The following is a 21860-nucleotide window of genomic DNA, read 5'->3' as shown; positions in this document are numbered from 1 at the left end:
TACCACATGAAGGAGGAGGATGTCTTCCCTGTAACGCACAGCGTTGAGATTGCCTGCAATGACAACAAGCTCAGTCCGATGATGCTGTGACACACTGCCCCAGACCATGACGGACCCTCCACCTCCAAATCGATCCCGCTCCAGAGTACAGGCCTCAGTGTAACGCTCATTCCTTCGACGATAAACGCAAATCCAACCATCACCCCTGGTGAGACAAAACCGCGACTCGTCAGTGAAGAGCACTTTTTGTCAGTCCTGTCTGGCCAAGCGACGGTGAGTTTGTGCCCATAGGCGATGTTGTTGCCGGTGATATCTGGTGAGAACCTGCTTTACAACAGGCCTACAAGCCCTCTGTCCAATTTCTCTCAGCCTATTGAGGCCGGTCTGAGCACTGATGGAGGGATTGTGCGTTCCTGGTGTAACTCGGGCAGTTGTTGTTGCCATCCTGTACCTGTCCTACAGGTGTGATGTTTGGATGTACCGATCCTGTGCCGGCGTTGTTACACATGGTCTGCCACTGCGAGGATGATCAGCTGTCCATCCTGTCTCCCTGTAGCGCTGTCTTAAGCATCTCACAGTACGGACATTGCAATGTATTGCCCTGGCCACATCTGCAGTCCTCATGCCTCCTTGCAGCATGCCTAAGGCACGTTCACGCAGATGAGCAGGGACCCTGGCCATCTTTCTTTTGGTGTTTTTCAGAGTCAGTAGAAAGGCCTCTTTAGTGTCCTTAGTTTTCATAACTGTGACCTTAATTGCCTACAGTCTGTAAGCTGTTAGTGTCTTAACGACCATTCCACAGGTGCATGTTCATTAATTGTTTATGGTTCATTGAACAAGCATAGGAAACAGTGTTTAAACCCTTTACAATGAAGATCTGTGAAGTTATTTGGATTTTTACGAATTATCTTTGAAGGACAGGGTCCTGAAAAAGGGACGTTTCTTTTTTTGCTGAGTTTATTACACAAAAACAAACATGTTACCCAAAGTGGGTAATCAGGCAAGCATTTTTACTGAACAACCAATCAAAACAGTGGTTGTGGTGCATGTACGGTACCATCAGTTTGAATTGCCTAACATGAATCCCACAGTACATGGCTATCTACCTAATCTCGGCACCCAGAACCAATTGAGTCAAGGCTGTCACAAGAGTCCGCAATCTACCCGGCTCAACATGAACTGGCTACTGTGTGACTGTGCCAGATGATCAAAAACACATTACTTGACTAACTGTTAACCCTTCCTAAAGGCTGAACCCAGATCAGTTTGGAGAACTGTGCTGCTTGCAGCCATTAGAGGGCAGTAGACCCACAGAATAGTTCTGTCCCAGATTCCAAAGCCTCAATAGCCAGGCTTGGATATAGACTGGAGAAAGACTTATCGCTGTGCAGCCTTTTTCAAACCTCTCCTCAGGGACCCCCAGCCGTTCCATGTATTAGAACTATTCTATCATTAATACACCTGGTTCAACTGGTCAACTAATCATCAAGCCCTTGACTACTTGAATCATGTGAGCTAATTCAGAGCTACAATAAACTTGTGAAACGTTTGGGGGTCCCCGAGGGAAGGTTTGAAAAACCTCAAAGGCTTCCATGCCTCCTCTCCTTTCCTCCTTTCCTTCGACTTATCAAGAGGATATTATTTTAAACTAAACTATTGGGACAAGAGGTATCAAGTGGTATCTGAAACAAACTCTGTCACCTCTTTGGGAAATATGAATGATTCAATCAATCTATGGATCAAATGTCCATAGTCGTGAATAGGGTTAAGCTTATGGGAGTTTTTCAAAGTGGCTTTGGGACATTTGGAATAGCCACAGACGACTTGAAGTTAGGTGTGCTGCTGACTGTGTGAAAGCAGGTCGGAACACAAACAACACACAATACACACTCCGACATTCACCATGCCAAAAAACTAGCACTTTCCTACAGCTCTCAGCCAAAAGGTGAATCCTGCCAATAGGTTGGAAGATGGACCATGAGTGGAAGGATAATGAATATGGGGGACGGTTGAAGGATGGGGGAAGCATTAAGGATAGAGAGGATGTAGAAGGAGTGGAAAATAGAGAATGGTGAACTCCTAACATAGCTAGAGTCTTGGGCCTGGTCCAATCAAGTTTGAGTTGGTACACCAGTCCAAATGAGAGCTGAGAGAGAGGAGAGAGAGAGAGAGAGAGAGAGAGAGAGAGAGAGAGAGAGAGAGAGAGAGGAAGGGAAGATTGCAGTTAGAGTTGGCACCATAAACAGCCAAACACTTTGACCCAATAAGGCAAACGAGCTGGACAGAGTGCTCTGCTCTGCTATGAGCAACTTTACTTTGTGCTGGGCGTTCCAAGTGCTGCTTTGCTAACGCAGCCATCTCATAACAGTTCATAACAGTCATAACAGGCGATGAAGGGACAAAATGGAGGGACAGTGAAAGCTGACATCAGTCAGAGTGATATTCAGGACTGGCCAGGTACGTCAGTCCATCTCGGTGCCCTACTGACTCGTTCTGACGCACAACTCAACCACAGCCAACCACAAGCTGCTCCCAATGCTTCCTCACCATGCTAATCATATGCTGTGGTGGTTTAAGCATCTGCTTTCTCTACACACAAGCCCACAGCCACACACCCATACACACACATAAGTATGAGCTCACATTGACACATACAAAACACCCACAAACGCATACACACAGTCACACACTCAAACAAACACATGTAAACTCACTGACCTTTGTAAACAAGATTTCTCTTGGACTAGCCACAGAAGAGACATATTGAAACCATTGGATCTCAACCAGCCCAGCCTTCTCTGCGTACATGCTGACATAGGATCTGCTTTCCCAAACCTAACCCCTTACCATTTCAAACACACACCTTATCCCAGAACAGCCTCCACGGACATCATAAACAGCCCTTTCCAGGTGAATCCATTCTATGTGGAATGTAAACAGACACATATACGTCAGAGAGCGGTGGCACTTTTCATTGGAACTCACATTTCATTCAAAATACTGTGGAGTTCCATTCATTCCTATGGAGGACTGCTCCTATTGGGGAGTGCCAATATGGCCGACCGGTGGCTTCAAAGCCTCTCAACCACTGCTCTAGACGAGTAGAGGAAAGAAATGTGTGGCTCTGTTGAGTTCGTTTTGCTTGAAAACCCTTCAGAAAAAGAACAAGCGGAAATCAAATATAATTACTGTACACCTTCTTGCTAGATGTGTTATCTGGGACATTTTCAATGTCGTTTTTATGACATGCCTCCCATGAAAAGACCGGTAGCCAACCGGCAGCCTTCACGTGTGTAGCTTGTTGTTTATGTTGGCCAATCAAAGCGGCAAAGAGGCTCAATGTGTAGCAAGTGGAGTAAGAGTTCACTAATGCAATGTAAGAAGGAATAAAATTGCGAAATGAAAAGTTCCTGCTCCAGTCAAGAAAGGCAATATTGTATAGGATGATAATAAATAATATTGTGGCTGCTAGAAGTTAGCTAGTCTTGGCTGTAGCCGAGTTTCTGCAGTCAGCCTCTCCTGCTTTCCCAGCAGTACTCAGGTTAAGAACTTAAGTAAAACAAAAAATACATGTATTTCGAATATCCGGATATCAAAAAAAATGTATGACAATTATTTCAAACCCCCGTCCATAGTTTCTTCTGGAATGATTATATGATTAGTATACAGGCCATCTATTGTTTGGTAATACTCTCTCCAACTGATACAGAAAGAAACAAACCCTTCATTGTACAGTAACTACAACAAAGTTATGGCTGGAATTCGTTATAAGATCAGACTGTATTTAAAACATATTACATTTAGCCTACTACTGAGGCAGCGGGTTGTTTTGAGGACATTCTAGATTAAATAGGCTATTACATGACTCATGATTGTCTGAGTTTTAAACTGCAGCTACACTCTTGGCCATGCAGGTCTCCCTTGAAGACGATGCCTTTGACCTTAATGGAACTTCCTGGTTATAGGTTAGATGAAAGAAATAGGAAGCACATTGCCAAAAAATATCCATCAAGGATATTGATGATTAAAGCAAGACAACGTCACTTGTTGTGACTGAGTAGTCAGGGCTCGATATTAGTGCTTGTCCTCTTGTCCGGTACAAGTTTTAAAAAAATAAGAATACACAAAAATCATAATATCAAACAATTACTCCAATCAGAATTGTATCAGAGAGGCCAACATTGGAATAATATTCAAATCTATTTTTCATGTGCATAAATAAAGAAGCCTACATGTCAAAGTATAGATGATATGCATACATCCTCATGTCCAAACCGATGCAGATATGAGGGAGGCGGCAGAAAATGTAACCAAACTTTAATGAGAATTGAATTATATAAATATAAGCTAAATGGCAGTCATGTTTGACAAATATAATGAAGGATGATTAACACGAATGTCTAAAGGCTTGATTCTGTTGACATTCTCGAGGCACGGTCAGTTCAGATCAAATGGTCACAGGACCGGCGAGTGAAGGACAGGGCCTGTTGCGCACCGCACATCACCCACATTGAGTCTGAGCGTAGGCGGTCAGCATTCTGAAACTATTTAACCATCAACTTAATTGTTTAAAACCTGGCCATTTTTGTCATTTTATGAAGCATGTTACATTGTACATTGTAGCCTAGCCTAGCCAAAATACCACCATAGAAATGTTAAGGGAATTATTTTATAAACCCTTAATATGCCATTGATACCAGCATTTTTCTCATGTTCTATTGGTTTTCAAATAAAAAAAATTGTATTGTCCAGTAGCCTAAAGGCATAATCCTAGTCATGTAAGTAACCCATGCTTGTTGATGCATCTTTAGATCTCCCCTCATAATTTCGAATGGAAAATTTCATCTCTGTCACATGAAACCACCCTTTTGAGAAAGGTGTTTTCCCGCTAATTGTATTAGCGAGAAAAACTGTCTGAACTGTCTGATCTGTTGCATCAGACTCATTGCTTTAAAAAATATATATATAATGTGCAGTGGTCGTATGAATTTGGAATTTGTCGTCCCACAACATTCCCAGAGTCTGTTTTGAACAATCAAAATATTTTTTTTGCATCCCATGGGATGATGGGACACCTTTCATTTTTTGAGGGAACTATTTTATAAAGACAAAAAATGTATTTGGCTGTAATTCTAATGTTGCAATATGTTATAGGCTACCAAGGGTAGCCAACCATCCTCCAGGAGAGCCTAAAAGGCGCAGTGATGTATTTTGAGACAGGGTTGAATATGCAAAGAAGCCAATAGGCAGAGTGTAGCCTACATTTTTGTCTGATTCTCTATGGTAAAAAAGATGGTAATGGATTTTATTTTGTAAAGTTGTTCCTTGGCCCTGTAAAACAACACATTTCACTGCACCTATCTGGTGTATGTGACAATAAAACATACTTTTTATATATATATATCTTTTTTTTATAGTGTTACAGACCTTTTTTGGGGGGAGGGACAAGTAAAAACTCTGTCCTCGTTGTGACTCTGAAAGCGGAGCTCAATTTATCCAGTGGCTAAGCTAAGCTGTGTTGTGGCTCGTGGACAAAGCCATTCACTACAACAACAAAAAGCAGCTGCCAAATTAATTGCATTCTCCCATGTTTGAAAGTCACATTAAAAAGCTATTAATGGACTTTTGGCCCACAGATGGAAGGATCGCTGAAGCGGACGAGACGAACGAGAGCTTTCACATTGCTCTACATTTTGCTTCTCGGGCTGAAAACATAGTAGGCCCTTTTCTCCCCCTGCTTAAAACATGCAATCTCACCGTCAGTGAAAGTGCATTTTTAATGGTGTGCCTTTGAAATAGCTAAATTACTTGGGTTTAGTGAATGGGCTTAGCTGGGGAAACATGGGGTATCAGGACAATGCAGTCTGTCAGCCTGCAGACCCATGCTGTTGATACCACAATGTTATATTAAGGCTCTATTAATGTTATATCAACCACTGGACTTAGGCATTGAGTGAAGAGAATAGAGAGGTCCACTGCACAAAGCAGGTCCCAAAAAAAAACTAAGCCGTTTTCTGTGACCAGAGACTACTACAATGGACAGAAATATGCCAAAGCCTCCAAGGAGAAGATGACCGACATGGAGGCAGGGGATGAGAAAGTGGAAATGTACTGGTACATTATGGGAGTCCTATACGTCACCTTGTTAATGTCATTGCTGACTGCCGTTGTAGTGGAAAGAAATGGAGTATTTTCACTCTCATCCTCCAATAGGAACTGAATCTTGAGAGAACGGGGCCTGTGTTGCATTCCAATACACACACATACACGCATGGCAAGAGAGCCAAGATCAGTGTTTTCCACTAGCGCCGGCTGTCGGCTATACAGCTGGTTACACAATCATTTCCAGCCGGGTATTTTTACCACTTTAATTGGCTACTTTTTTACAATTCGCAAGTCGGGAAAAAAGTCCACGAGCCCTCTCCCGCTAGAATGAATGATCTTCTAGCGATCTATCGATAGAACAGGTGCCTCTCAGTCACAAAGTCAGTAATTACAGGGAAACTGCTGGTTTGACAGTCTGCTGCCTCCCCGTTCCTGTGTGTGTGTGTGTGTGTGTGTGTGTGTGTGTCTGTGTGTGTGTGTGTGTGTGTGTGTGTGTGTGTGTGTGTGTATGTGTATGTGTATATGTGTGTGTATATGTGTGTGTGTGTGTGTGTGTGTACGGTGTGGTTGCAGTCAAATGTCTTTACACGGAGGGAGAGAGCATGATGCTCCTTCATCGTCTCTGTGAGTCAATTTGTACATCGCATATAATGTGGTAACGACGAGTCGAAATCCACATAGTTTATTGTTTTCATTTAATTTATTTTGCGTGTTTCATATGAAGCCACAAAGTGATGGCGCATAGGCTAACTGTGCTTTGATTGATGAACAACAAGCTTAACTAGTTTATAAAAGGTGTTGAACTGACTGAATAAAGTCAATCTCATATCTTTGCCATTCATAAATCATACAACGTAGTTATATGTTTGTGGTATCACATCGGGATAATTAAACTAAAGAGCTTGTTTATATAGTGAACAAAAATATAAACGCAACATTCAACAATTACAAAGATTTTACTGAGTTACAGTTCATAAAAGGAAATCAATCAGTCAATTGAAATAAATTCATTAGGCCCTAATCTATGGATTTCACATGACTGGGCAAGGGCACAGCCAAGGGTGGGCCTGGGAGGGCATAGGCCCACCTAATTGGGAGCTAGGCACACCCACTGGGGAGCCAGGTTCGCCAATCAGAATGAGTTTACCCCACAAAAGGGCTTTATCATAGGCAGAAAAGCTCCTCAGCATCCCCACCACCCCCACCCTACCCCCTCAGACCATCCCGCAGGTGAAGAAGCCGGCTTTTGAGGTCATGGGCTGGTGTGATTACATGTGGTCTGCGGTTGTGAGGCCGGTTGGACATACTGCCAAATTCTCTAAAATGACGTTGGAAGTGGCTTATGATAGAGAAATGAACATTCAATTATCTGGCAACAGCTCTGGTGGGCATTCCTGCAGTCAGCACATTTTAAAGTGGCCTTTTATTGTCCCCAGCACAAGGTGTAATGATCATGTGTTTAATCAGCTTCTTGATATGGCACACCTGGATTATCTTGGCAAATGAGAGTTGCTCACTAACAGGGATGTAAACAGATTTGTGCACAGAAATTGAGAGAAATACTTTTTTTGGTGAGTATGAAACATTTCTGGGATCTTTTATTCCAGCTAATAAAATATGAGACCAACACTTTACATGTTGTGTTTATATTTCTGTTCAGTATATTTTTGATATGAGTGTTGTAGCCCACCGAATCGCATCGGTAAGAGAGCCGTTCATGTGGCTCCCTAATTTGCATACCGGTAAGGCTTTTTGGAGATTATCTGCAGATAAATTATGAATCGTCCTCACTGCAGCTATAATAGGTAGGCTAGTGGAGCGATAGCCTCACTCTGGTCCAAAATATGATTAAATAAAACAGATTGAATTGTTATAAAAGATAATGATACTTATACGGTATTCTCAAAGATATTGATCTAGGTTTACTGATTTAATAAAAGTGTTGAGAATGGAGTAGTCAACTGCTGCTTTCTGTGTAGCAAAGCCCATGATTAACACCAGCTTCATTCTTCAATCATACCTGTATTACAGTAGATAAGAGAATTGTTCTTAAAAAAGAAAGCTTGAAGCCTGTGGAAGTCAGCAGACTCTTACAAGATAATTTAAGAAGAAATCTGTGGGTCAGCGGTTAAACAAGTGTTTTTTTGAATAAATTACATACTGCAATTCAAAGAGAGTGTTCACTGATTTAACTGATGTTGTTCTGTCTCTTCTCTTATCACTTATGGACCCAGAACTTAATTGAGCATCTGTTCTGTTTATTTGAGACACATATTTCCATAAGAAGTGTCCATCAAAATTCTAAATGCACTTGCACATTTGAGCTACACTATATATAAAAAAGTATGTCGACCCCCCTTAAATTTGTGAATTCGGCTATTTCAGTCACACCTGTTGCTGACAGGTGTATAAAATCAAACACACAGTCATGCAATCTCCATAGACAAACATTGGCAGTAGAATGGCCTTACTGAAGAGCTCATTGACTTTCAACGTGGCACCGTCATCGGATGCCACTTTTCCAACAACTCAGTTCGTCAAATTTCTGCCCTGCTAGAGCTGCCCCAGTCAACTGGAAGTGCTGTTATTGTGAAGTGGAAACGTCAAGCAGCAACAACAGCTCAGCCGCGAAGTGGTAGGACACACAAGTTCACAGAACAGGATGGCTGAAGCGCGTAGCGTGTAAAATCATCTGTCCTCGGTTGCAACACTCACTACTGAGTTCCAAACTGCCTCTTGAAGCAACGTCAGCACAAGAACTGTTTGTCGGGAGCTTCATGAAATGGGTTTCCATGGCCCCTTAGTTCCAGTGAAGGAAAATCTTACTGCTACTGTAGCGTGGTTCGTTCTGCGTTGTGTACTTTTAATCAGGACACTGCCACAACTGGAATTATGATGGTTGAATCATGTTTATTGGTCCTGCACACGAAGAGACAACACACAATATGTTAGCCCTCGGTGCAGTCACAGCTCTCGGGCACCTTGCTAGCTGAAGGTCCGGCCAAAAGAGAACGATAAAAGGGTCAGTAAGTACGGATAACCCGCGATGGACCAAACCAAAATATACAAACTTTTACAATTAGGTGTATTTACAATATAGATATCAAAAAATGTTTGTACACCGAAAAATAACATTAACTATGCTGCTGTAATTAAATAAAGAAAACACATTGAATTATTATTATTGTTATTAACTTATTAACATCCCCTCTTGACCTGGCCTACTTGAACTGTCCTTGTGTGCAACTTGGTGCATAATCTAGGGGAACAACATCACTCTACTACACTACAGCACAATGGCATTCTAGATGACTCTGTGCTTCTAACTTTATGGCAATAATTTGGGGAAGGCCCTTTCCTGTTTCAGCATGACAGTTCCCCCATGCACAAAGTGAGGTCCATAACAGAAATAGTTTGTCGAGATCGGTGTGGAAGTACTTGACTGGCCTGCACAGAGCCCTGACCTCGTCCCTATCGAACACCTTTGGGATTAATTGGAATGCCAACTGCAAGCCAGGCCGAATAGCCCAACATCAGTGCCCGACCTCACTGCTTTTGTGGCTGAATGGAAGCAAGTCCCTGCAACAATGTAACAACATCTAGTGGAAAGCCTCCCCAGAAAAGTCTAGGCTGTTATAGCAGCAAAGGGGGGACCAACTCCATATTAAAGGCCCATGATTTTGGAATGAGGTGTACGACGAGCAGGTGTCCACATACGTTTGGTAATGTAGTGCATCTTTGTTGCAGGTGCACAGTAACAATTGAATAACATGAGAGAAAAGAAATGGTGTCCATCACACAGTTTGTTTGATTGGACATTTTCAAGATTTTTGGCTATTTACTTCATTTCTGTTTCAGTAAAACACATGATTTAAAGAACAAACATACTTGAGGCAATTAATTTCTTGCAGTAAAATACTTTTCTCTCAAGACAGGTTAAATGTTAAAAAAAGGTAGCTTATCTTACTTAAATAGTCCTGATCATATAGGCCTAGGTCTAGACGATATCCCCCAAAACTAACAATACACTGAATTCATACATGTTCAGTGATTTAATTTGTAAACACAATACCACAACATAATTTTTCCAATCTGGGAGGTAAACTCAATAAAGTATTTAATCATTTCGCTGCATATTAAGGATGGAATCAAAGCATTGGAATGTGACAGAGGCCACTAAAATAGCAAAAAAAATCTTTAACCCGGCCCGGGGGATCCTGGCTGGCTACTTTTTCTATTTGGCTGGCTACTCCAAGTGCTTGTGGAAAACGCTGCATGATCCCACTTATCCCAATGGGACATATTGCATTAACACTTTAAGAGGGTTAACTTGGTATTCCTAACACCTAACAATGAGGTTATTATAGTTGATTGACATGAGGAGAAATAGGAAGGAGGAGACCGTACTTGACGCCTGACCGGGAGGCAGGAACCCACAGGAAAATTGTATCTGTACTGCATCTATTTAAACTCAGATTCAACTTCAAACGGTCAAACTGGGTTGTGTTTTTATTGCATTGCTTCCAGTCCGCATGCATGCACGGAGCCATACAGACACGCACACCAACTTCCCTCTCACAGGTCCCCCCTTTCTCCCGTCCCTCCTATGACTTCCCGCCATCCTTTTGTCCATTCCTTGACTCTCCCAGGCTGAAAAAAATGCATTCCTGTTGGGCAAAGCAGGGCTGATAGTTAGCGCGACGAGGAGCTCACTGAAGGGGGCTCTACATCTTTTCACAGCACTCCTGGCGGGGCTTCAATGGCAGATTGTGTGTATGGAGAAAAGCATTGATCTTTTCACACACTCATTAATGGTCATTTTCAATTAGGCACTGGCCCATTAAAAGAGACCACTGTATAAGGAAAGACAGGGCCACTTCTTATGCTGCCTTTTCACATGGCCACCTTTGATGAAACTAGCAATTTCTTCCATAAGGGAACTAGGGATATGATTGAGAAATATAGGGCAGAGGAGATGATCATGTCTTTCCAGGGAAATCATCTTAATGTCTTGTTAAGATATGCCTTTTCCATGCTATTACGAGACGACGCCACACTAAAATGCCCGTACAGTTTTTTCTGTTCATGGAAAATGGTATGGTTGGTGTGTTGTGAATTATGAATAGCTCACATGCTTATAATGAATTATGAAGAGGGAATTCATAAGAGCAAATGTCCCCTTTCAGGGAAGAGGATAGTAGCTGGTAGAGAATGTTAGCAAAAGCAGTGCTTACCTGCATTGATCATTCTATGGTCTTCAGAAGGCAAAAGCGGAAAGAGAAGACAAACGACACAAATCAAATCAAAGTGTATTGGTCGCGAACACAGTTCAGCAGATGTTATAGCGGGTGCAGCGAAATGTTTATGTTACTAGCTCATAACAATACAGTAAAATGTCAAACAAGTACACCAATAATCTACATGAAAATTATAATAAACAACAAGACATTTCGAAATGTCGGAACGAATCCAAATAGCACTGTATCAGTAGTCCAAATGCAATCTATACGTATATACACTGGATGAATTTACACCAGATATACTAAGAATGATATATCCAGCAGTAGATATACTAAGAATGATATGTTCAGCAGTAGATATACTAAGAACGATATATTCAGCAGCAGATATACTAAGAATGATATATCCAGCAGTAGATATACTAAGAATGATATATTCAGCAGCAGATATACTAAGAATGATATATCCAGCAGTAGATATACTAAGAATGATATATCCAGCAGTAGATATACTAAGAATGATATATCCAGCAGCAGATATACTAAGAATGATATATCCAGCAGTAGATATACTAAGAATGATATATCCAGCAGTAGATATACTAAGAATGATATGTCCAGCAGTAGATATACTAAGAATGATATATCCAGCAGTAGATATACTAAGAATGATATATCCAGTAGCAGATATACTAAGAATGATATATCCAGCAGTAGATATACTAAGAATGATATATCCAGCAGTAGATATACTAAGAATGATATGTCCAGCAGTAGATATACTAAGAATGATATATCCAGCAGTAGATATACTAAGAATGATATATCCAGCAGTAGATATACTAAGAATGATATGTTCAGCAGTAGATATACTAAGAATGATATATCCAGCAGTAGATATACTAAGAATGATATATCCAGCAGTAGATATACTAAGAATGATATGTTCAGCAGTAGATATACTAAGAATGATATGTTCAGCAGTAGATATATTAGAGTGAGGTATGTTAAGAATCCAGTATATAAATAAATAAAATGAAATGTTCAGTAGTAGAAATATTAGAATGAGCTATCTCGAGAATACAGCATATAAATACACAATATAAAACCCCATGGCAAAATGGATAGAAATGCAGGAATTGTGGAACAACCGGTTAGTACTGGTTAGAAGAACATAGGCACCATTTTAGACACTGAAAGAGAGAGGAATGAAAAGGGGCGGATGAGTATGGGTTGGATTGAGTGACAGACTGACAGGGAGAGGCAGGAAGAGCAGAGGCGGTGTATGGGGGTGATGGACAAGCATAAACGCACCCTTTACAAGTCGACAACCCCGTGTCATCAATGGAAATGAGAGTTCCTGTTTTCGTGTCAAAGTTTGAGAATAGGAATATATATATATATATATATATATATATATATATATATATCTGCATTGAGAATAAAAGAGTCTCAAATTAGTCTGAAAACCAAGCTGTAAGCTATAGTGATGCAAAACATGAAACCAATAGAGCCATGAACTAACCCATAACACAGTAGTCTGCCTGCTGACAAAGCCCATTTCTCCTATAGAGAGGACAAGGACGTGGTAATCAAATTGCCTGGCTTCCACATGCATAGGCGATGGAGCACTCAAATTATGTGGGTGGCGCACCTGGCCACACACACACACACACACACACACACACACACACACACACACACACACACACACACACACACACACACACACACACACACACACACACACACACACACACACACACACACACACACACACACACACACACACACACACACACACACACACAAATGTCAGTCTGCCTGCTCGCCTAGCTCCCTGATGCAGATCGAGAGCGACCGGGAACTGCCGCGGTGCATCGGAGCTCATCCATAAAACATGGCCTCCTGGTGGGGAAGTATAACCGGTGGAAAACAGAGTGTGGGGAACCAGGAACCACACCACTCCTCCTATGTATTATTAACATGCCAGAACACCGCCATGCTAACCAGGAAGATACCCGTGTCGTCTGAGTCACTGTGACACACAGACATTCCCACTCTGGCTCCCTTTGTGTTATTATAACCATGCCAAGATCGATGTGGGTTATCTTGTACCGTCCTATAAGTCTGTATCTGGATTGTATTCACTTTGGCGTGAAACAGAAGAGAAAGGGCTGAAACGGGGAGGTACCATAAAAAAGAAACGCTTGTTTTCCGTGTTACTACGGAGTGCCCTAATGAATAAGACCCTTTTTTGTCCTAGCATTGGTTTTTAGTGGTGTACTGGCTCCCACCCTCCTTCTACAGGTCCCCTTTCTCTCCTGTCCTATGTCCCCTTACTCCCCTTGATCCTTCATTATTCCAGACCTGGCTTTATGGGACGGGGGGAAATGGCCTATTATTCAGAGTGGGAGGCTTAGAGGTCTTAAGGGGTGATTTATATGAAGAGAAGGAGCATGTATATCTGTGGCTGTGGAGCTAGGCCTGCCTTTCCCAGATCACTTAGGCTAATGTGATTAGGGGGAAGGAGGGTGGGTTCGTTTGCTTCAAAGTGCTGCTGCTGCTGCTTTAAATGATTCATGAAGGGTGAGTCAGGCAGGGGGAGAGAGAGAGAGCGAGAGAGAGAGAGAGAGAGCGAGAGAGAGAGAGGGATGTGGTCTGTCACAGGACTCCCTCACACACACGTGAGCGTGCACGCACACACAGTAATTTAGTAATTTATTCACATACGTTCACTCAATCTCTCATTCAGTTACTTGTGGACTCAATTACAACCAGCCAACAAGAGACTTCTAATACAGTTGTCTACGCACAAGAATATGGAGTCTTGAATTCCCCTTGTCTGATCAGACCATACTAACATCCTCTAGTCTACACCAGTGCTCTGGATCCCTCTTCTACTAGTCCACTGCATGTACCCTGAGAGAGGTCTGTCCCTCCAGTGTGTGTGTTTGTTTGTGTGTGCGTGTGCGTGACTGAGTGTGACCGTGGGCAGGAGAGAACAGAGGTGCTGGCAGACGGACCCCCCCCCTTCCCCTCTAGCCTCTGAAAAGGTTACTGGATTGCTCCACCCACACACTGGCTAGACACACTGTGTCATTCCACAATTAATGGACCACTTAGAGGAGAAAATCTACATTTTTCAAGAGAAACCTCATATATTGTTTCAGTTCATAGTACAGAGTTATGGTCAGGTTTTTAACAATTCAAAGAGCATTATATTTCCTTATGGGTGAAAGGCCCATATGTGTTGTGTAAAAGTCACAGGGTTCTGAGCATTACCAGAGAGAACAACAGTGCTCATTGACTTGGGGTGTGTGTGTGCACGTGTGTGCGTGCGTGTGCGTATCCCCTCTTTGTGACCGAGGCTCAGTTGTGTGACACCTGTCGTCTCCCAAAAAGAGCCCCAGCATACTGTGCTCCCTCGAGAGGAATTCAGACCAAGAAAGAAGGACGTAAGGGGAGGAGAAGAACAAATGTGACCCACTCTCTCTTTTTCACACTTTTTCACACACCAGACTGTTTTCACATTGGCACATGCTCTGAGGAGGGGAATACGTTTGTTAGGGCTCGGACACACCGGTAGCATTTGCTGGCCGAGGGTACTTATAGCGCCTCTGAACAGAGAGCTGGCCGTAATTCGCAAACCGAGTGCAAACCGATTCTAAAACACACTGTGCCAAACAAACGGCAGACGAACGGCAGATCAACATTCTGTGCGGTCCTTTAAGGAAGCACTTCATGGCAAACAGAGTCCCGCGCTCATTTAGGTAGTTGGGTTTGTTTGGAGAGAACTCTCCATGCATGCGCTTAGTTTGAGAAATTGGAGAAGAAATGGAACACAACTTTCTTAAATAATGTCGATTAATGATTTTGCACCAGACACTGTTTGAAGAATCAAAGTCAATTGTTCAATTCTCTCTCACCTGTTTGCAAAGTCAAAGCCCAAAAAACGGTTTGAGAAATGTCAGGAATCCCGTAAGACCAGACACATCCTCACAATCGGCAACAAATAGTCCTCCTTGGATTCTGACAAAAGAGGCCTTTCAGTCGCTGAAGCAAAGGGGACATAAAGGTTGAAAACATGCATGGGTCTGTTTGGAAGCTGCAGGTCATCAGTGACAGACAGTGGCAGGGGGAAGGAGGGAGCTACTTCCCTTTCTCACAGGCCCAGGGACTTTTAAGGTTGTAAAAAGTCCACCAGCTTCCAGCTGTGAGGCGTATACACACCCTTCTCTGTCCCCCTTTTCTCTAGCCACTTGAATAAATAGGGGGGCTGGCTGAGAAATGGGCCAGAGGAAAGGAAGGTCTCATTTGGTGACTTGTTCACCTCCTCTCTCTTTTTCTCATTTTTTTACTCGTCCTCAGTGAACTTCCTGAGACAGTAGCTGAAAGGACGCCAAGAAAAAGTAAGCGCAAAGCTGTCGCTTATCTTCAAACTCTAAGGCTTCGGTTCAGCTGTCAGAAACGGAGTGAGGACCATGAAGACTGAATCCTCCCATGAAGACACAATCTCCCCCTCCCCTCACATGCTGGTCCCATTTGTTTTTGGGGAAGGGGGTGGTTTAAACTTAATCTCAGACGATCGCCATTGAGGTCTCGTATCGAGCGTCATTTGCATATCTGGCATCCGGGCCTATAATTATATGATAGAAGATGGAAATGTTAAAAGGATTCCTTTCGCTCAAACCGCCTCCTTTCAACAATGGCCGCAATTTCACGCCGTGCAACTCCTCATCTCCGCTGCGAGCCAGACTGCCTTGTTTAATTTAGTGTGAGGGACTAGATTAAATACCTCATCGTCGCAGGCATCGAATAGGGCAACAGGAGGGCCAAGAAGGACCCCCCTGAATTTAATCAATTAAATTAGCGCAATTTTATGCAGAGTTTGTCAAATGTGATTGTTCTATGTAATTACAGATGATTCCGATAACAGTCAACAACAAAACAAAAGCAGTTTCCTTTATCGAAAACAACACGCATATTGCATCTAAAATGAATACGTAAAATATAGCAATTAATTTTTCGCTCAGCAACTTTGTCTTGCTTTTAGAAATCCTAAAAACATAGTTGCTCATTTCACAACTCATCAGAGAGATAATGGAAGATAGTATAAAGGGTGGCAGGTAGTGTAAGGGTTAAGAATGGCGGGCCAGTAACTGCAAGGTTGATGGTTCGAATCCCAAGCCAACTAGATGAAAAGTCTGTTGATGTGCCCTTGAGCAAGACACTAAACCCTGATTACGCCTGCAAGTCGCTCTGGATATGATGCATGAGTGATTGCTCCGAGTGGAGTGATCAACACTTTGGGGGGAGGGGTCGTAGCCCTGGCCTCCCCTGAGGATCCTCTGGTGGGTATTCCTTGGTAAGTGATGGTATATATATAGCCATCGTGGCTATGGGAGGTAAGGTATAGGGTATGAGCTGTATCGGGGGGGATCTAGCCCTGGTCCTCCCATGCATGTGTATTTACACCCCGCTCAGCCACTGTTGATGTTAAATAGTTCAATAGGAGGTACCCCCCACGTTCCTGAGATTCCAGCTCCGCTGAGAGATTGGAGCCCGGTATGGCTGTCTGTGTCTCCTCCAGGTCAGAGGGGGTTTCACTCTGTACCCAGTAATCTGAAGGTGTGTGTGTGTGTGTCTAATCCACTGCACTTCTATCCACTCTACAATTGAGCTCATTTCACCCTTTAGAAAGTTCAGACTTCCAAGCCCTGGCTAAAGAAGGCTGGCTCTCCCTGCAAGACTCACGTCATACCATGCTTGTCTAACTTTTTTACTGGAAGCTTGGGGGGAATATAGACCTACCAGTCCAAACACATTCACTATTGGGTTCAATGCATGACTAGACTACAGAGCCTGGACTAAAGGCATTAATTACCATGCCTTTGAATGTGCAGAGTCATTTAAGTGAGCCGTTAAATTCGTCCCTAGTCTCAAAGTCAAAAAGTCATTGAGGGTTTGAAGCCGTACATAAAGTGATGAGTCAAGTCGCGGTGGCGGCGATGACATCACACAGTCCTCAGTCTGCCCCCTGCTTTTAAAATGCCCCGGCCCAATCTATCATTCTTGTCTTCTAAAGACTCGTCTTCTGTTAATAGCCCCCCACCCACTACGCCATCAAACACACCCAACCTCCTTTTGAGAAATAGATGAATCCATTAACTGGCACTAAAACGCGCACTATTAGAGGAAATGGCTTTTAATTCCCCCAATTAACGAGCGCATATAAATCCATCAGCAAGGCCGGCGAGCATGTCCCTAGAGGGAGCGGAGCTTGGAGATGACAAGACGGCCACCGCTGTCTGCCGCCCAAATTACACACTCCGGCATTTGTTGGCATTAGCGCCACCCTCACCACTATCCAGCCACATTATGTCCTCATCAACTGGCACAGGGCTGGATTGATAGATGGTTGTAATGGTTAACTTGGACAGGAGTTAACTTGGGCTAATTTCAATTCGTTGAAACAGAGCTGAGCCCAAAGTAGTACATTGACGCACAGCTTATAGGAACTCACTCTGCCGTAGAAAGTTGCAGAACAACTGACAGAACAGAGTAGGGAGACATTGAACCAATCAGGAGAGTGGATCATTTTCACCTCAGCCAATCGGAACTGAGGACAGACACCATAGGCCAATCGGTATAGAAGACAGAGTGAGTAGAACTGTGTGAGAAGTACAGTCGTGGCCAAAAGTTTTGAGAATGACACAAATATTAATTTCCACAAAGTTTGCTGCTTCAGTGTCTTTAGATATTTTTGTCAGATGTTACTATGGAATACTGATGTATAATTACAAGCATTTCATAAGTGTCAAAGGCTTTTATTGACAATTACATGAAGTTGATGCAGAGTCAATATTTGCAGTGTTGACCCTTCTTTTTCAAGACCTCTGCAATCCGCCCTGGCATGCTGTCAATTAACTTCTGGGCCACATCCTGACTGATGGCAGCCCATTCTTGCATAATCAATGCTTGGAGTTTGTTAGAATTTGTGGGTTTTTGTTTGTTCACCCGCCTCTTGAGGATTGACCACAAGTTCTCAATGGGATTAAGGTCTGGGGAGTATAAGGTATGGATCCAAAATATCAATGTTTTGTTCCCCGAGCCACTTAGTTATCACTTTTGCCTTATGGCAAGGTGCTCCATCATGCTGGAAAAGGCATTGTTCGTCACCAAACTGTTCCTGGATGGTTGGGAGAAGTTGCTCTCGGAGGATGTGTTGGTACCATTCTTTATTTGTGGCTGTTCTTAGGCAAAATTGTGAGTGAGCCCACTCCCTTGGCTGAGAAGCAACCCCACACATGAATGGTCTCAGGATGCTTTACTGTTGACATGACACAGGACTGATGGTAGCGCTCACCTTGTTTTCTCCGGACAAGCTTTTTTCCCGGATGCCCCAAACAATCGTAAAGGGGATTCATCAGAGAAAATGACTTTACCCCAGTCCTCAGCAGTCCAATCCCTGTACCTTTGCAGAATATCAGTCTGTCCCTGATGTTTTTCCTGGAGAGAAGTGGCTTCTTTGCTTCTCTTCTTGACACCAGGCCATCCTCCAAAAGTCTCGCCTCACTGTGCATGCAGATGCACTCACATCTGCCTGCTGCCATTCCTGAGCAAGCTCTGTACTGGTGGTTCCCCGATCCCGCAGCTGAATCAACTTTAGGAGACGGTCCTGGCGCTTTCTGGACTTTCTTGGGTGCCCTGAAGCCTTCTTCACAACAATTGAACTGCTCTCCTTGAAGTTCTTGATGATCCGATAAATGGTTGATTTAGGTGCAATCTTACTGGCAGCAATATCCTTGCCTGTGAAGCCCTTTTTGTGCAAAGCAATGATGACGGCACGTGTTTCCTTGCAAGTAACCATGGTTGACAGAGGAAGAACAATGATTTCAAGCACCACCCTCCTTTTGAAGCTTCCAGTCTGTTATTCGAACTCAATCAGCATGACAGAGTGATCTCCAGCCTTGTCCTCGTCAACACTCACACCTGTGTTAACGAGAGAATCCCTGACATGATGTCAGCTGGTCCTTTTGTGGCAGGGTTGAAATGCAGTGGAAATGTTTTTTTGGGGGATTCACCTCATTTGCATGGCAAAGAGGGACTTTGCAATTAACTGCAATTCATCTGATCACTCTTCATAACATTCTGGAGTATATGCAAATTGCCATCATACAAACTGAGGCAGCAGACTTTTTGAAAATTAATATTTGTGTCATTCTCAAAACTTTTGGCCACAACTGTACTGTAAGGCCCTTGTGTGGCTAATGAGGAGAGACAGTCAGCTGACAGAGGAGGTTATGATATGATTTATGGCTGCCTACTGGCAGAGGGCATCACTATATTAGCCACACTGGAGATTGAAGCGGCAGTCGTGAGATTTACAAAGCAAATGTAGTAGCACACAGGCAAAGTCAGACAGAAGTTACTGAACTATCAAGAAAATAAAAATCAGTGTACAAGTCCAAGCCGAGCATTATTCAATTTTGCCTACTAATTATACTTTTCATTCCATGTGCAGTATGTTCAACCTTTTAGACAGCAATTTCACTGTCAAACTCTCTATTTCACTGTCAAACTCTCTATTTCACTGTCAAACTCACAATTTCACTGTCAAACTCAAAATTTCACTGTCAAACTCACAATTTCATCCCCGGCTCTCGTCATCAAACCAGATTTGTATTGTTGCTTTTTATTTTTTATTTTTTTTACAAAACACATTAGTCAAACCAGAAATGCATTAACACGAGAACAGGCTCAATTTGCAGCCATGTGTGGCCCAGTCACAGTAGTTAATTCTGCAATCCTTCAGAACCCATACATATCCATGAACTTCAGGCAGCCCAAAGTGATTACATTGTCTCTCTATTCATGAGAAGACTGGAAGAGGAAAGTGACACCTCTGTCCACACACACACACACACACACACACACACACACACACACACACACACACACACACACACACACACACACACACACACACACACACACACACACACACACACACCACACACACACACACACACACACACACACACACACACACACACACTCCTCAGCCCTCCGTTTCTCTTGTGTTGGGGCGAGATAAAACTCAGCTGAAAAGGTTGCAATCAATCTTCATCCCAGGTGGCGTGTGCTATAGTTTAGCTTGGCGTTAATGAAGGTTGTGTCTTTTCTCTTCTTTTCTGGGAGGGAGACGATACAACTGGTGTCTAGGTTAATGAAGTGCACCCACCTCTCCCCAAAGATAGAATAGACTTCATTAGGCAGCCTTAGGGCCACACACACATGTATGCGCAGACGAGCAGACGCAGACACGGTCACACACACACACAGCCATATGTAGCACGTCACAAACACTCACACACTTGTAAAGACCCACATCCTGTACAAAGGCATGTATTGCATGGCATACAATCACACAGGAACTCTTTCTCCCTCTCTCGCTCTCTCTCTCTCTCTGTCTCACACACCCCTCACAAGGAGTCGTGCTTCCACTTCTCTTCAGCCAAAACATATTTCGCCAGCGAGCTTGGACATAATCTATCACCCCAATAAAAGTGTCAGACGTGGGAAGTCAGAGAGACAGTGCACTGGAGTGATATGCGGGGTCTGGGGATACTGAGATGCACGTCTCATTCTCTCTCTCTCTCTCTCTCTCTCTCTCTCTCTCTCTCTCTCTCCTTCTCTCAAAGGTCACCTCAGAAGCAGTGTTCTGACTGACAATGAGAGAACAGGAGATGACATCAGAACACTACAGCTCCGTAAGCTATCGTTCAACCGGCTAGAGTGCAGAAAGAGAGAACCAGTGTCGCTCGCTCTCCCCCGCTCTTTTCTTCTTTCTCTCTCTCTCTCTCTCTCTCTCTCTCTCTCTCTCTCTCCTTCTCTCCATTCCTTTGGCTCTATTTCTTCACCTCCCTCGGTCTCCCTCTCCTTCCGCCGTAACCTCTCCCCGACCCTGTTCTTAACCCAGAGAGGGACTTTTGCAAGTGCAAGGCGTTATGGGTAATGGCATGTCATGGCCACATTAGCCTGATGGGTGGAACGCGGGTGACTCGTTAGTCGCTACAGCTTTGCCAGAATGCACTTGGCTCCCTGACTGACAGTATACCTTCCAGATGGACGTCTGTGGCTGCATCCCGATTCTCCAACCTTGCGCAACTCCCTGTCACCCTAGCTTCTCCTTCGACTCAAGAGATAGAGGTAGCCTTTAGTTTAGTAGTTACGGTTAGCTGCCAGCTGTCTAGGTGCCCTATTGCTGTGTCTATGAACCACATAGAACCAATAGAGAGCACTGGCCCTTGTGAAACAACAGCTAAACTTATGGCCTGAGGAACAGCAGAGACACAGAGGCGGTAGACAAGTCGCAGCACGACGGCAGTACTCGTATGCAAAGAGTACGCTCTATTAGTGGACTGAACAGTTTGCTGATGAGGAGTGCAAATGTTGGTCGTTAATCATGGCTCGACGATAGAACAGGTGACTGAAGAGTTCATAATAGAT

General features: G+C 43.3%; 1 protein-coding gene across 2 annotated transcripts in view; it reads right to left on the bottom strand.

Annotated features, from left to right (window-relative positions):
• The window catches only part of LOC106572186 (agrin), a 259715-nt gene that overhangs the window by 169445 nt on the left and 68410 nt on the right, over nt 1-21860 (bottom strand). Inside the window, exon 3 of one of the 2 annotated variants that reach the window (XM_014146121.3) lies at nt 11340-11360. The exons of the other annotated variant lie outside the window; for it this stretch is intronic. Within the exon in view, the coding sequence (XP_014001596.1) occupies nt 11340-11360 (21 nt within the window). The remainder of the gene's footprint in view (nt 1-11339; nt 11361-21860) is intronic. 2 annotated transcript variants of the gene reach the window in all.

Source organism: Salmo salar, chromosome 15 (genome assembly GCF_965601325.2).
Source record: "Salmo salar chromosome 15, fSalSal1, whole genome shotgun sequence".
Lineage (NCBI taxonomy): Eukaryota > Metazoa > Chordata > Actinopteri > Salmoniformes > Salmonidae > Salmo > Salmo salar.
This window is presented reverse-complemented; position numbering and strand designations above follow the sequence as displayed.